General features: G+C 38.5%; 1 protein-coding gene across 1 annotated transcript in view; it reads right to left on the reverse strand.

Moving 5' to 3' along the window:
* Window positions 1–843: 843 nt before the first annotated feature.
* LOC311582476 (vomeronasal type-2 receptor 116-like) overlaps window positions 844–15,836 on the reverse strand; it is a gene marked incomplete at both ends in the record, with an annotated part of 50,548 nt that continues 35,555 nt past the window's right edge. Inside the window, 2 exons of the mRNA XM_084755639.1 lie at window positions 844–1,742; window positions 12,459–12,582. Coding sequence (XP_084611765.1) covers window positions 844–1,742; window positions 12,459–12,582 — 1,023 coding nt within the window. The remainder of the gene's footprint in view (window positions 1,743–12,458; window positions 12,583–15,836) is intronic.

The following is a 15,836-nucleotide window of genomic DNA, read 5'->3' on the forward strand; positions in this document are numbered from 1 at the left end:
TATAAGTGTATATGTAAAAAAGAAATATAATTAAAAATAAAAAGTGAAAAACAAATCTTAGTGAAGATGTTTGTAATATATTACTATTTTAAAAGATGATGTAATCTGAATTGTGTGCATGTGTTTACATGTGTGTTTAAATGTGCATCTTAGTGTATTGTTGTGTACATTTATGAGTTCACATAACCATTGTGCCCAAAAGAGCACATCACTTTGATTTTCTTTTTAGAGCTTTTGTTACAGGACTTTGGAGTAATCATTTTCTTAAGACTAGACTGGATATTGAATCAGGTCCTCTACAAGAGTAAGGCATATGATTAACTAGTAGGCCATCAATCCATTTTTTGTTACTTTTTATTTGTTAATTAAGATATTACTTTCTTTTCTAGGTAATATTCCTTTAGCTCATATAACACTATTAGGGGTATTTTATCTTCTCCCTGTAAGAGGGACATTGTTTCAACTTCATCTGTAAACAACAGTTCACTCTCTAAAATCTCCTTGTATTTTATTCTCATTATTGAGCTGTCATAAAAGTCATTCATTCTTCCAAGTATTAAAGAATATTTTGAGTTTATTGTGAATATTTGTATGTTAGAGCAGAGAAGAACATTTCCACACTGTACACATGCCAGAAAGCTAAGCCTCATAAAAAATGTTCAGCACATTATTATATGGAAAAGGTAGATAATATTAATATGTATGATACTGACTAGCATCATGATTTGAAAAAATTGTGAGAGTCATTCTAAAAAGAATTAGACATTGAACTGTAATCCTCTATTTGGTGTTCATGCAGAATCATTATTTGTCAATTGTAGACCATATAATATGTGTTTAGGATTATGATTTCTTCCTGATGTTTTGGATAGAAATTCTTTCTGGTCTTAACAAAATTATATAGAATTTTGGAAAAAAGATGCATCCAAGCATCCCTGCACTGGAAGCCAAGATGGAGAAGATCTCCACAGCAACCATGACCATGCCCTTGGTGCTATGATATACAGGGATGAAGCTGATCCAGACAATGAGGAACAACAGCATGCTGAATGTCAGGTACTTGGCTTCATTGAAGGTGTCAGGCAGATTTCTTGCCAGGAAAGCTACAGTCAGGTTTCCCATGGCCATGCAGGCCAGGTATCCCAGGACAGAGTAGAATGCAGTAACTGAGCCCTTGTTGCACACAATGATGATATGGCCATGCTCAGAGTGTGCATCAATATCAACAAATGGAGGAGAAGATCCTAGCCAAATTGCACACAGAATTACTTGGAACAAGAAGCAAGTGGGAATGATGTAGTTAGGTACCCCTGATATTAGGATATACTTCATCTGTTTTCTGGGGTCTGTGAGTTTGAAAGCCAGAACTACAATGACTGTTTTGGCCAGAACTGTGGAAACAGCCACAGTGAATACAATTCCAAATGTGATCTGCTGCAGGATGCAGATGGCTGTGTTTGGACGCCCAAGGAAGAGCAAGGAACAGAGGAAACAGAACATGAGTGATATAAGTAAGAGGTAGCTGAGGGTTTTGTTATTGGCCTTTACAATAGGAGTGTCATGGTGCTTCACGAAGACCCCAAGAACCACAGCAGTGAATGCAGTGAAGCACAAGGCTACTAAGGCAAGAGTCATACCTAATGGATCTTCATAGCTCAGAAAGACCACAGCTTTGTCTATACAATGGTTCTGCTCTGGGTTGGCATACTGCTCCTCTGGACACATCACACATTGATCCACATCTGATGAAGAAAGAGAGATTTTATTAGTACTACTTCAGCATTTTATTGATAGGACATTAGAGAAGTTTGGCAATATGCACAGTTTAATACTGATTATGCAATTTAAGGTCATTGTTGCACAGCAATGATTTTATTTGATCATACTCTCTTTAAATTAAAACCAATCATGTTTGTGTTTGTTGAATTTTTTGATGGTATATCATATGTAATGTTGTCTGTAAGTACAATTTTCTTTCTTACATCAATTTTAGTGCTATACTGAAATGACTTAGACTCTTGATTCAGGAAAGGTAAATACATTAATGATGGTACACCTGAGTGTGTTTTAAAATCATTAATTCTGTACATTTATTGACTCCTGAGGTCATTGACTGTTTTATCACTGTTGTCTCTATGACAGAAAGGGAATCTGCCTTCTATTGGGAGCAGAACTGTTGTAAATTTTTGAGTTACAATTCACTAGCCCAAGAACACTAACATAAATGGAATGAGAAGGTTGTATGTGTGGTTTATAGTTTTGAATTTGAATGTAGAAGTAATAAGAAAGCTTATGAACCTGAGTTTTATTTGAGTTATAAAGAGGATGGAGTAGGGTGAGTGTGAGAGTTGAATGACATATGAATATAAAATTAGTGATTGAAAACTGCAAAAACGAAGGGGTTCCAAGATGGTGGCGAGTGGGGTGGACCTTGTTTAGAAACCGGAGTAATAGAGTCAGAGATGTGGACTATTTTCTTAACCAGGAACACCAAGCTTCTGACTCCACCACAGCGGAAAATTCCACTGTTCAACAGAAATAAAATACAGAAATCCTACACACCCTGGAACGCATGGAGAGCATGGACCAACTGGCAAAGATCCGCTGTGGCAGCGGCAGCTGCACAAATAGGTAGCCAGGGATACAGGCAAGATCCCACTTGCAGAAGGGTTTGGCGCAACATCTGGAAGACCTGGACAGTAACAGTTCCAGGGGGATCAGAGAGCATGCTTCTGGGGGTCCACAGTGAAATCCTGAACCCACTCAGAGCATATACCCCCCTAAAGAGCAGCCTGCAGACACTCAAATGGGTAGCCCCACCTACTGAGGTGATTGCCGGGGAGTTCAGAAGATCTGGACAGAAATAGCTCTAGGGGGAACAGAGAGCGTGCTTCTGGGGATCCACAATGAGACACAAACCCATGCAGAGCACGGACATGCTAGAGAGCAGCCGCTGCACCTGCAGACACTCAAACGGGTAGCAGAAATCGCTGCCAAGGCCCTGCCTACTGAGGCAATTGCCAGGGATTCCAGAAGAATTGGACAGAAATAAGTCCAGGGGTAAGAAAGAGTGTGCTTCTGGGGGTCCACAGTGATACCCTGAACCCAGGTGGAGCACAGATCCCCTAGAGAGCAGCCACTGCACCTGCAGACACTCAAATGGGTAGCACAGACTGCCTAATGAGGTGATTGCCGGAGAGTCCGGAAGAACTGAACAGAAATAGGTCAAGGGGAACAGAGAGCATGCTTCTGTGGGTCCACAGTGACACCCAGAAACAGCGAGCAGCCGCTTCAGCTGCAGACTCTCAAGCTGGTAGCCAAGAGCAGGCAAGGTCCCACCAGTTGAGGTGATTGGCGTGGTGCCTGAAAAATCTGGACAATACTAGGCCCAGTGGGAGCAGACTGTATTTCTGGGAACCCACAGAAAGTTTCAGAGCCCATGCAGAGAGCACGGATCGCCCTGAAGAGCAGCCACCAGGCCTGCAGCAACCCAAGTGGGTAAACAGAAGCAAAGACAAGGCCCTGCCTACTGAGGTGATTAGCGTGGTAACACGCCTGCAGGTGTGATTGGCACGGTCTGGAAGATCTGGACCATACTGAGTCCAGGGGTATCAGAGCGCGTGTTTCTGGGCTCACTAGTCTGCAAAGAGTCCTAGCACTCTACTGGAGACCAGGCAGGTGAGGATACACCCACCAACTACAGTGTTAAAGCTGCCCTTACAGCTTGTCGGTTCTGTTCTAAGAATTTAGAGGAAGGGTGCACTCTTCCCAGCAGTGGGACAGGTGCCTGCCATCGTTAACTGGGAGCTTTGTATCTGAGACTGAACTCTGGGCAGTATGTCTCCAGGCTGGAACTACTGGCCCAGAAAAAACACAAGACAATGACTCTGATGCCAGACCAACCCACTAGTCCCAAGAAATCTCCAGGGGCCAGTGTCCAGGTGAGCAGGAGTGCAAAAGCTAAAACCAGAGTCCAGGGTGTTAGCCTCACCTGCACCCCCTGTCTTCCTCTCAGAACCTTCATGGGCCTGTTGCCCCAGGAGGAGCAGAGAACGTGGATCTGACCCTACCAGTCCACAGAGAAACCCAGGGCCATCACAGGGGACCAAGAAGCTATGGATATCCCCCCCAGAAACAGCGCTAAAGTGGAACACCCAGATGGTCTAATCTAAGAACCTGGAGAAAGGGTGCACACTGCTTAACAGCTGAACAGGTTCTCGATGGTGATAACCAGGAACTTGGTATCTGAGACTGAACTGTGGGCAGTGTAACTTCAGACAGGGGCTACTAGCCCAGGAAAAACACAGGAAAACAGGTGGTTCTGATCTCAGAAAAACCTGCAAGTCTGGAGAAAGCCTGAGGGTCTAGAAACCACTGCAATGTGAGCACAAAACCAGATCTCTGAGCTAAGGGTGTTTGCATCAATTGTGGCCCCTGTCTTCCTCCCTGACCACTTGTGGGCACACAGGCCCAGGAGGAATGGAGAGTGTAGATCAAGCACACCAGACCTCGGAGAGACCCAGGGCCCACACAAGGTCACAGGCAGCTGCAGTCGCACCTCCAGCCACAGCTTTAAGGCTTCCCACTGCCAAGCAGGCATGCCTGTGGGTGTGTCACACTTGCCCACCCTATGTCTCCATGTCTGGATGCGGGTGGGCCTGTGGCCAAGGTGGAACAGAAGGGGTGGATCAGGGCCCCAATTACAGAGACAGCAAAATGACAACAAACCCCCCAAAAATATGGCATCTCCAGATCCCAACTATCCCAATTAAAACAACCCTAAGAACTCAAACACAATTGAAATACAAGAAAATGACCTCCAGTCCATAGTAATGAAGATGATAATACAAAAAACGAATCGTATTCGAAAACAAATACAGGAAGATGCAGCCAAACAAATTGAAGACATTAAAAAGGCCTATAGAGAGGAACTGGAAAAATCCAGGAAAAGACAAACAGCCAGATGATTGAAATCAATAAAACAATTCAAGATCTGAAGGCCCATAGAAAGTTACTGGGAGAAACTCAAGTGAACACAGACAGCCAGCTGAAGGAAATCGATAAAACGGTTCAAGATCTGACGACAAAAATAGAAACAATGATAAAAACACAGACAGAAGAAAGACAGGAACAAACAAATTCAGAGAAGCATGCAAGTAATACAAACCTAAGCTTCTCTAACAGAATTCAAGAGATGGAGGAATGAATCTCAGCAGTAGAAGATTCTATGGCAGAACTTGAAACAAACATCAAAGAAAATGCTAAATCTGAAAAGGTCCTGACACAAAACATCCAAGAAATAAAGAACACCATGAAAAGACAAAATCTGAGGATAATATGAGTTGAGAAAAGAGATGTACGGCACCAAGGACCTGAAAATATCGTCAACAAAATCATAGAAGAAAATTCCCCAATCTAAGGAAGGAGGTGCAAATAAATGTACAAGAGGCCTATAGAACACCAAATAGAATAGACGAGAAAAGAAAATACTCCCGCCACATAATATTCAAGACACAAAATATAGAGAATAAAGAAAAAATATTAAAAGCGACAAGCGAAAAGGGCCAATTAACATTTAATAGCAAACCTATCAGAATTACACTCGACTTCTCAAAAGAGACCATAAAAGCCAGAAGGGCCTGGACAGAGGTCCTGCAAACCCTAAGAGACCATAGGTTCCAGGCAAGACTCCTCTACCCAGCAAAACTCTTAATAAATATTGATGGAGAAAACAAGATTTTCCATGATAAAAACAAATTCAAACAGTTCCTAACCACTAATCCAGCCTTAGAGAAGTTAATAGAAGGAAAACTCCAAACCAAAGTGACAAACTACAACCTAAACTATATGGGATTTAGATAACTATACTGTCACAAAAACAACCACATAAGTACTGTACTGCAACCAACATCAAAGGCATGGGACTTAACAGCCACTGGTCACTAACATCTCTCAACATTAATGGTCTCAATTCTCTAATAAAAAGACACAGAGTAATCGAATGGATGCATAAGCAAGATGCAACATTCTTCTGCATCCAAGAAACACATCTCAGCCACAGGATAGACATTACCTAAGGGTAAAAGGCTGGGAAAAAGTATTCCAAGCAAATGAACACAAGAAGCAAGCTGGTGTAGCCATTTTAATATCTAATAAATTAGACTTTACACCAAAATTAATCAAAAGAGATGAGGAAGGAAACTTTATACTCATCAAAGTAAAATCAAAGAAGATGACATCACAATTCTATGCTCCCAATACAAGGGCACCCACATTTGTAAAAGACCTATTAACAAAACTCAAACCAGGGCTGGAGAGATGGCTCAGCGGTTAAGAGCACTGCCTGCTCTTCCAAAGGACCCGGGTTCAATTCCCAGGACCCACATGGCAGCTCACAACTGTCTGTAACTCCAAGATCTGACACTTTGACACCAATGCACATAGATTAAAAATGAAATAAAATATTTTTTAAAAAGTGTACACAGAGCAAAAGGTCACTCATTAAGAAGTTAAACTTTGTTTTGCGCAGTGGACGCCCATTGTCTGTGACTATGCCAGTAACTGAGTAGTTCCATTTATTGTTCAGGGATATATGGGGTGTCCCAGTCCTTGTTGCTACAGAACTATTTTAGCTTTGCTGAAAATAAAGGCAAAATCTGAAAAAAAAACTCAAACGACACATCAACTCCCACCCACTAATAGTGGGAGATTTCAATACCCCACTTTCACTGAAGGATAGGTCATTGAAACAAAAACTAAACTAAGAAGTAACAACATTAACCAACGTCATGAATCAAATGGATCTAACAGATATCTACAGAACTTTTCAGCCAACCACAAAGGATTATACCGTCTTCTCAGCACCCCACGGAACCTTCTCTAAATTGACCACAAAATAAGTCACAAAGCACTCCTCAACAGATTCAAGGAGATTGAAATAACACCTTGTATCCTATCAGATCACCATGGTCTGAGACTGGACTTCAACAATAACAGAAGCAATAAAAAGCCTACACACATGAGGAAACTAAAGAACTCTCTACTTGATGACCCTGGCTCAGTGAAGAAATAAAGAAGGAAATAGAAGACTTTTTGAAATTCTATGAAAATGAAGGAACAACATACCCAAATTTGTGGGACACATTGAAGACAGTGCTAAGAAGAAAATTCATAGCACTAAGTGGCTTTAAGAAGAAAGTGGAAATATCCCACATAAGCAACTGAATGACACAGCTAGATGCCCTAGAAAAAAAGAAGCAGAAACAGCAAGAGGAGTAGAAATCTGGAAATAATCAAACTGAGGGCTGAAATCAATAAATTAGAAACAAAGAGAACAATTCAAAGGATCAACAAAACTACGAGCTGTTTTTTTGAGAAAATCAGCAAGATAGACAAACCATTGGCCAAACTAACTAAAAGGCAGAAAGACATTATGCAAATCAACCAAATCAGAAATGAAATGGGAGAGATAACAACAGACACTGAAGAAATACCAAGAATCATAAGATCCTAGCTTAAAGGCATATATTTCACAAAATTTGAAAACCTAAGGGAAATGGACAATTTCCTTGATCAGTTCCAGTTGCCAAAATTGAGTGAAGAACATAAACCAATTAAATAGTCCTATCTCTCTTATAGAAATAGAAGCAATTATTGATAGTCTCCCAACCAAAAAAAGCCCAGGGCCAGATGGTTTCAGCTCAGAATTCTACCAGACCATCAAAGAAGAGCTAATACCCATACTCTTCAAGCTACTCCAAAAGATAGAAATAGACGGAACTCTACCAAATGTATTCTATGAGGCCACAGTCACGTTGGTACCTAAGCCCAATAAAGACTCAACAAAAAAGAAAACTTCAGACCAATTTCACTTATGAAAATTAACTCAAAAAATACTCGCAAAACGAATACAACATATCAAAGATATCATTCACCATGACCAGTAGGCTTCATTCCTGGAATGCAGGGTTGGTCTAATGTTCTGAAATCCATAAATGTAATCCACCATATAAACAAACTGAAAGAAAAAACCACATGATCATTTCCTTAGATACACAAAAAGTATTTGACAAAATCCAACACCCTCTCATGAGTAAAATTTTGGAGAGATCAGGAATACAAGGCACATACCTAAACATAATAAATGCTATATTCAGCAAGCCAACACCAAATTAACTAGAGAGCTACACAAGGAAATTCCTCTAAAATCGGGGACCAGACAAGGCTGCCCACTTTCTCCATGTCTCTTCAATATAGTTCTTGACGTTCTAGCCAGAGCAATAAGACAACAAAAGGAGATCAAGGGGATCCAAATAGGAAAGGAGGAAATCAAACTATAACTATTTGATGATGACATGATAGCATATATAAGTGACCCCCAAAAATTCCACCAGAGAACCCCTACAGCTGATAAACACCTTCAGCAAATTGGCTGGATACAAAATTGACTCAAAAAAGTCAGTAGCCTTCCTATATAAAAATGACAAACATGCAGAGGAAGAAATTTAGAAAGCTACACCCTTCACGATACCCACAAGCAATATAAAATATCTAAGAGTAACTCTAACCAAGCAAGTGAAGGACTTGTTTGAAAAAAAAACCTTAAAATTCTGGAAAAAAAAGATTGAAAATGACATCAGAAGATGGAAGGATATCCCTTGTTCGTGGATCAGGAGAATTAACATAGGAAAAATGGCCATATGACCAAAAGCAATTTACAGATTCAATGCAATCCCTATCAAAATACCTACACAATATTTTAAAGACATTGAAAAATCAACTCTCAACTTCATATAAAAAAAAACAAAAAAATCCAGAATAGCAAAAATAACCATATACAATAAAAGATCCTCTGGAGGAATCTCCATTCCTTATCTCAAGCTGTACTATAGAGCAACAGTAATTAAAAGGGCATGGTACTCTCTTAGCAATAAGCTGTTTGATCATTGGAATCAAATCTAAGACCCAGAAATGAATGCAGACACATATGGACACTTGATTTTTTTACAAAGAAGCCAAATCTATTCAATGGAAAAAGGATAGCATCTGCAACAAATGGTCCTTGTCTAACTGGATGTCTACATGTAGAAAAGTGCAATTGGACCCATATTTGTCACCATGTACAAAACTCAAGTCCACGTGGATTAAGGACCTCAACATAAAACCAGAGACGCTAAATCAGTTAGAAGAAATAGTGGGAAAGAACCTGGAACACATTGGCACAGGAGACAACTTCCTGAACAGAATACCAACAGCCCAGGCCTCAATGTCAACAATTAATAAATGGGACTTCATGAGGCTGAGAAGCTCCTGTAAGGCAGGAAACACTGTCAAGAGAACAAAGTGACAGCCTACAGACTGGGAAAAGATCTTCACCAATCCTACATCTGACAAAGGTCTAGTATCCAAAATATATAAAGAACTCAAGAGATTAAACCCCACCAAACCTAATAATCCCATTGAGAAATGGGGCTCAAAATTAAACAGAGAATTCTCAACAAATGAATATCAAATGGCTGAGAAACACTTAAAGAAATGCTCAACATCTTTAGTCATCAGAGAAATGCTAATCAAAACAACTCTGAGATTCCATCTTACTCCCACCAGAATAGCCAATATCAAAAATTCAAGTGACACCACATGCTGGTGAGGATGTGGAGAAAGAGGAACACTCCTTCCTTGCTGGTGGGAATGCAGTCTAGTGCAGGCAGCCACTTTGGAAAGCTATCTGGCACTATCTCAAAAAAACTGGGAATAGGGCTTCTTCAAGACACAGCTATTCCACTCCTTGAAATATACCCAGAAGATGCTCCAGTGTAAAACCAAGACATGCTCAACCATGTTCATAGCAGCCTTATTCATAATAGCCAGAACATGGAAATAGCCTAAATGTCCCTCAGTAGAAGAGTGGATAAAGAAACTGTGGTGCATTTACACTATGGAATACTTCTCAGCTATTAAACACAGGGAATTTCTGAAATTTGGATTGAACTAGAAATGATCATAATGAGTGAGCTAGCCCAGAAGCAGAGAGACACAAATAGTATATACTCACTTATATCTGGACACTTGGCCAAGGGGTATGTCTCATGAAAGTCTTCACTTACCAGGAAAATGGGATAGTGGTGAGGACATCCTAAGGTGGGAGAAACATAGGAGATAGGGAAATAGATGGATCCAGAGGGTCCTAGAAACCTACAAGAAGAACACTATGATGGGCTGATCTGGGCCCAGGGCTTCTGCTCAATCTATGGCACCAACCAAGGACAATATGGGCAGTCATCATCAAATGCCTACCCAGACCTAGCCAAGGGACAGAATATTCTCCACAGTTAAGTGGAGACTGGGGACTGACTTTCACACAAATTCTGGTGACTCTTATTTGACCATGTCCCCTTGATGAGGAGGCCTGATGGCACTCAGAGGAAGGATAGCAGACTACCAAGAAGAAACTTGATACCCTAGTATCATATTCAAGGGGAGGAGGTCCCCATCAGTCACAGTCATAGGGAAGGGAAATGTGGTGAAAGCAGGAGGGAGGGAGGATTGGGAGGATGCACAAGATAGGATAGCAATTGAGATGAAATATGAGTGATTTTATTTTTCAATAAAAAACATAAAAAAGAAAACTGCAAAAACATTAAATTATTATTTTCTCAGTTGTATGAGTATCTAGCCATAGGGGCCAGGACTTCTGATACTTGTTAATGAGAAGCACCAACATTAAACTGAAAGTAGAAAACTCTGTACTTACTGAGCACTAAAACCTTTCATTTTGATTTTGTGTGGAATAATTCACCCCATTCCTCCTCCCTTATTTTCAACTCTATGAGACCCTAGACTCTCTCAGTGGACTCAAGGGTGAAATAAACATGGGTAAACAACATGAGCAAGATAACACAAGGATTCCAATAGTGGTAACCAAGATAGTTTGTGCTTTCCTATAGTACTCCATTCATAAGTTGCAAAATCCAGAATGCCAACTGTAATATATGTGTGTCAAATTCCACCCAATCATTGGATAATTGCAGAAAGTTATGATATACTTCAAGTCATTTCATCATTTTTATCTAGAGGAATGCATTTATGCATAAACATAATTAATGTTTTCATATACCTTAGCTAGTTGGCTCAACTGTAAAGAGAATATAAATATTTCTCAGAAAACCAGAGTTCAAATTCCACCACTTAGTCAGCTGTCTCAAAATTGCATGTAACTCTATCTACACGTTTTAGTAGCCTCTCATCTTCATCTGCATTTGTTACATGCATCCACCTTCCCCCAAAACATAAACCTAATTAAAGAAATACAAATAATTTTGTAACTTTTGTGGTATTTCTTAATATAAATAGCCTCTATTACTACTTTTTTTCATTTAAAACAATTTCATTATGCTTACTTTATTTTAGAGAGTGCTGTATGTTGGAATGCATGTATGTAAGAAGACATCTTCTGGGGGTTAGTTCTACATAGATCCTGGGCATGAATTCAGTTCATCAGCCTTAATGTCAAGATATTTAGATTCTGGGTCATCTCAATTGCCACTAGTGCCCTTTAAGAACTTTCATTTAATTATATAGAATGACAGGCAAAATACTTGAAATTTTTTCCATTGCTTATTTGCATTTAGTCACCTCTAAATAAATAATCAAATGACTAATACGTTCTGTGTAGGTGGAAATATTATTTTAGTACTTTGAACTGAATTCTTTCTGTATAAATTATTCTAAGCTATAATATTATTATATTATTACATTATTAATTGGATGCTGTATATAAAATATTGATTACAAGAATCCTCATATTTCCTACATCATGTCTGAAGACTCATGCCCACCATACTTAGAATTATGTAACATCAGACATTTGAAAATTGGTATTGGGATATTACAAAATATGTTCCAACTCATTCTTAGATTCTAATAATTATAAGAGAAATATTTTTTCTCTGTATTAATTTAACAGAGAACTTGTATTTGGTACCCTATAGTGACATGACAGGATCTAGCATGTCTGATGCCACATTCTGTTCTGCAGGGAATCCTGTATGTATGTGGTATGCACAAGCCTTATAGGGGGACATATATACATGTAAAGAGAATAGATAATAAATAAAAATTTTAGCGATCTGTGACTAGAATCTAATCTACATAGAGTTTTAGAAGAGATAAATCATTGATAAAATCTATAAAATTCATGAAAACTGAGGTTTGATTATCAAAATCTTTCTTTGAGAAAATGTGACCCTCTGTCAATTGAAAATGAGTCACAGTGTCCATAAATACATAAGGGTTTATTGTTTGCTGTTGTTCAGGAAATTGTTAATATTAGTATTTCTCCAAAGACCTACTTAGGACAGTTATATGTATTATTTGTTCAGTTGGTCTTTTGACAAGTTAAGTATCTCAAAGTGGGTAGGAGATGATGATAAACGTGAAGGGTTCTGTACAACACTCACTTGTCTCATTAGAAATTTCATTTTCTGGACATGGGCTGCATTCAAAACAGCAGGTGGCCATTCCTTCTTTCCAGAATTTTCTGAATCCAGGACCACAGTCAGCACTACACACAGAGGGCAATATCTGAGAAAAATTAGACACATGATGATATCAGATTTTATACCTAGTCCTTCCATATATATTATATTAGCTTGTTGAGTTATGAATGACCTTATCCTATAAACAAGAACTGATAGAGAACATGCCACTTAGTACATTGTATACTGTCAAGCATATAAATGTATGGAAATAAATTGATGAAAAATTGAATTGCTTCCCAACTCCTAGAAATGTAGTAACAAGAATTAATGGTGTGCTGTATGCAAACACTATAGAATTTCAGCTGGATATTTCTAGTTAATGATTGACAACTTGACACCAAGTACAGTAAAAAGACAAAGGAGAATTACTTGAGAAATTATGCCCATTAGACTAGACTGTTCCTATATTTGTGCGGCATTTCATTCAGTGGTAATTTATGTATGAGTGACCATCCCACTGTAGGAGTTGCTCTTGTTAGGCAAGGTTCTATGAGAAATCTAGCAGAACAAACCAGTATGCAGAGCTTTTTCAGTGTCTAGATTTAGTTCCAGTCCCCAGATTTCTGCCTTGTCTTCCCTTGAGTGTCATTGGTGAGCCAAATCAACTCTTCCTCACTTTGCTTAGGGTCAGTATTTAATCACAACAACAGAAGCAGTATAAGACTAAAGACTCATGCACCCAGGGAAATTTCTCCAGAAACTCAGATACCAAACATGACTTCCAATAAATTGACAGTGTATATTTTGACAAACTGAATGTAAAAAGAAAATAGGTGAGTGGGCAAATCTTGGTTTATTTGTGGTAAGAAAGTACTGAATTTCTACGTATTGAGCTGGAGGGTAGAGTGTTTCTGAGGGGAACAGGCTCCACAATTCCTGGAAATGTTGGGAACACTTGTATAAAGATTGTTTAATGTAAATCAAAAAGTTTAAGTTAAAATAAAATATTGAACTTGAAGGTCATTTGCATGGCAATGAACAATGAAACTGGGAATTGCATGGACAAATGTTGCATTTGTGCCTTCCCAGTTTGAATCCTTTGTTCTTTATTATGGAAAAATTGTGATTCTATAATTGAGATGAATTATGTGATGGATCAACCCTAATTGATTGTTGAGCTGTGCTTTCATATCAGGAATCAAGTCATGTTCTGCTAAGACAGTGATCTTTCTCTTTTGTTGCTGTAGGTGTTTAGTCAAGAATTATTCCATACATATACACCTTAGAGATTATCGTCTAATATTTTCTATTACACTTCATTACAATGCATTTCCACTATTCTTATAGAACAGCTCTTTTCATGTATGTGAATGAGTTTCTGACTTTCCCATGGAGGCATCAAGCCTGTCTTTCTCAAAGCAGTTCTTATTGCCTTTGTGTTTCAATTAGAAAATGTGGCTACTACAATTCTATTATTGTTTATAATTATTAGTTAATTATTTCTACATGTTGTTATTGCAATATTGATTCCTTTCTAATAGATGATTTTCTTTCTGTTGTTCTTGTATTGTATTGGCAACTTTTGTTCATCTTACTTATAATTATGAAATTCTTAAAGTATCATTTGTAGTGCTTTTCAGTGCACATGAATTTCTATAATTGTGTTCGTTATTGAACTTTGGTCTATTTCCTTCTATTATGAGATATCAATATACTATGTATAGTAGCTAGCCTTGACAGTTATGTTTCTAAATTTTGACATACATAACAGTTACTCTCTACCTTTAAGAGCCTCCATAGTGGAATCTGCTATTCTTCGTGTGCTGCTATTCTATGAATGGGATTTCTATATACAAGCATTCTCTATCCTCTTCTTGGTACAATCTGGGTCATTTTTTGTGGTGATGTGTGCCTTTAATCCTAGCACTCAGGGCAGCAGATGCAGGGCAATTGCTGTGATTCTGAGACCAGGGTGCTCTACTAAGTGATCCCTGGATTGCCAAGGCTACACCAAGAAAATCTAGAAAAACAAAACAAAACAAAGTAAAACAAAACAAAACAAAGAAACAAGCAAACAATATCCAAAACCAAAGTTGGATAATTTCTGATGTTGAGAGTTTAGTACATAAAAAAGTGGTATCTCTGTATGGCTACTGATCATATTTTATTTAAGAAATTTAAAGCTACATTTTAGTGGATATAATGTAGATGCCTTTAGTCTGTCCTTTTTCTCCTATTATGCCAGTGGTTGGTGGTGAATTTGATCTCTTTGTTGTATGCCCATTGTATCCTTTGTATTTCATTCTTCTTTATTGTTTTATCTTCTTCATACTTTGAGCATTATAATTCATGTGTCTTTTCTTCAAGTGTTGGCATCCAGTCTTCAACTTGAAATATTCTCTTGGTGAGAATACTGATGTTTTTATTGGATTTATTCATTGTTCCTTTACATATTTTACTTTGATTATTTAACAATATTTTGTATCTTCATTGGATTCTTCTTTCACCTCTTCACTCAGTGCCTTATTGTATACAAGTATTCAAGATGTCACTGTATACTCTCAGATGTGATTTTTGTTCTTGGTTCTTTGGCTAATCTCTTTAATTATTATTTTTCCATTGCATAATTTAAATTACATTTCATGGTTATCATAAAAGGATTCAATATAGAATGTTAACTTGCACCAAAACTAAGAAAAATAAACTGATGCCCAAACAATGATTCAAAGACATACATCTTGCCAGTGGTACAGATGTAGTTAAAATATATCTCAATGTAGGATGAAGCTCAGTTATGAGCACTCATGGAATAAGGTGTGTCATTATTGCAAGCTACAAAATAATTACATTTTTTTCTAATTTTACGTCATTAATTCAGATCACATCCTGAATTTTACTACTCACTTGTATCTTCAAGTTCCCATGCTTTCACCCACCCTATTGGTCTCCCCTAGACCTCTGACAACAGAGGATGTTCTCCCCCACAATATGGTCACAGCAAATCGGGACTCGTCCAGGTTCTTTATTTTCCTTCCTCTGTGTGCCCAAGGGCCTCACACCAAGGGGAAGTGATCAAATGTGGGTAAGTATAGTTCATGTCAGAGGCAGAGTCTGCTGTATACAACTGTGGATAATGAGCTGCCCAATCTCCCCATTCTTCCTTACCACTCTCTGCACTTCACCAGGTGTCCAGCAGCTAGTCCCAGCATACCCAGATAGTCTACTGCTTGGTGAAGCCTCTCAGAGGACAATTCTTGTAAGTGAATATAACCATGCATGAATTTCTGGGTCTCTGTAGCCTCACTTTGGATGATCATTTTTAGTTTCATACATTTGCCTGCAAATTTCAAGATTTCC

Source organism: Acomys minous, assembly GCF_964271855.1.
Source record: "Acomys minous genome assembly, chromosome: 14".
NCBI classification, from domain to species: Eukaryota; Metazoa; Chordata; class Mammalia; order Rodentia; family Muridae; genus Acomys; species Acomys minous.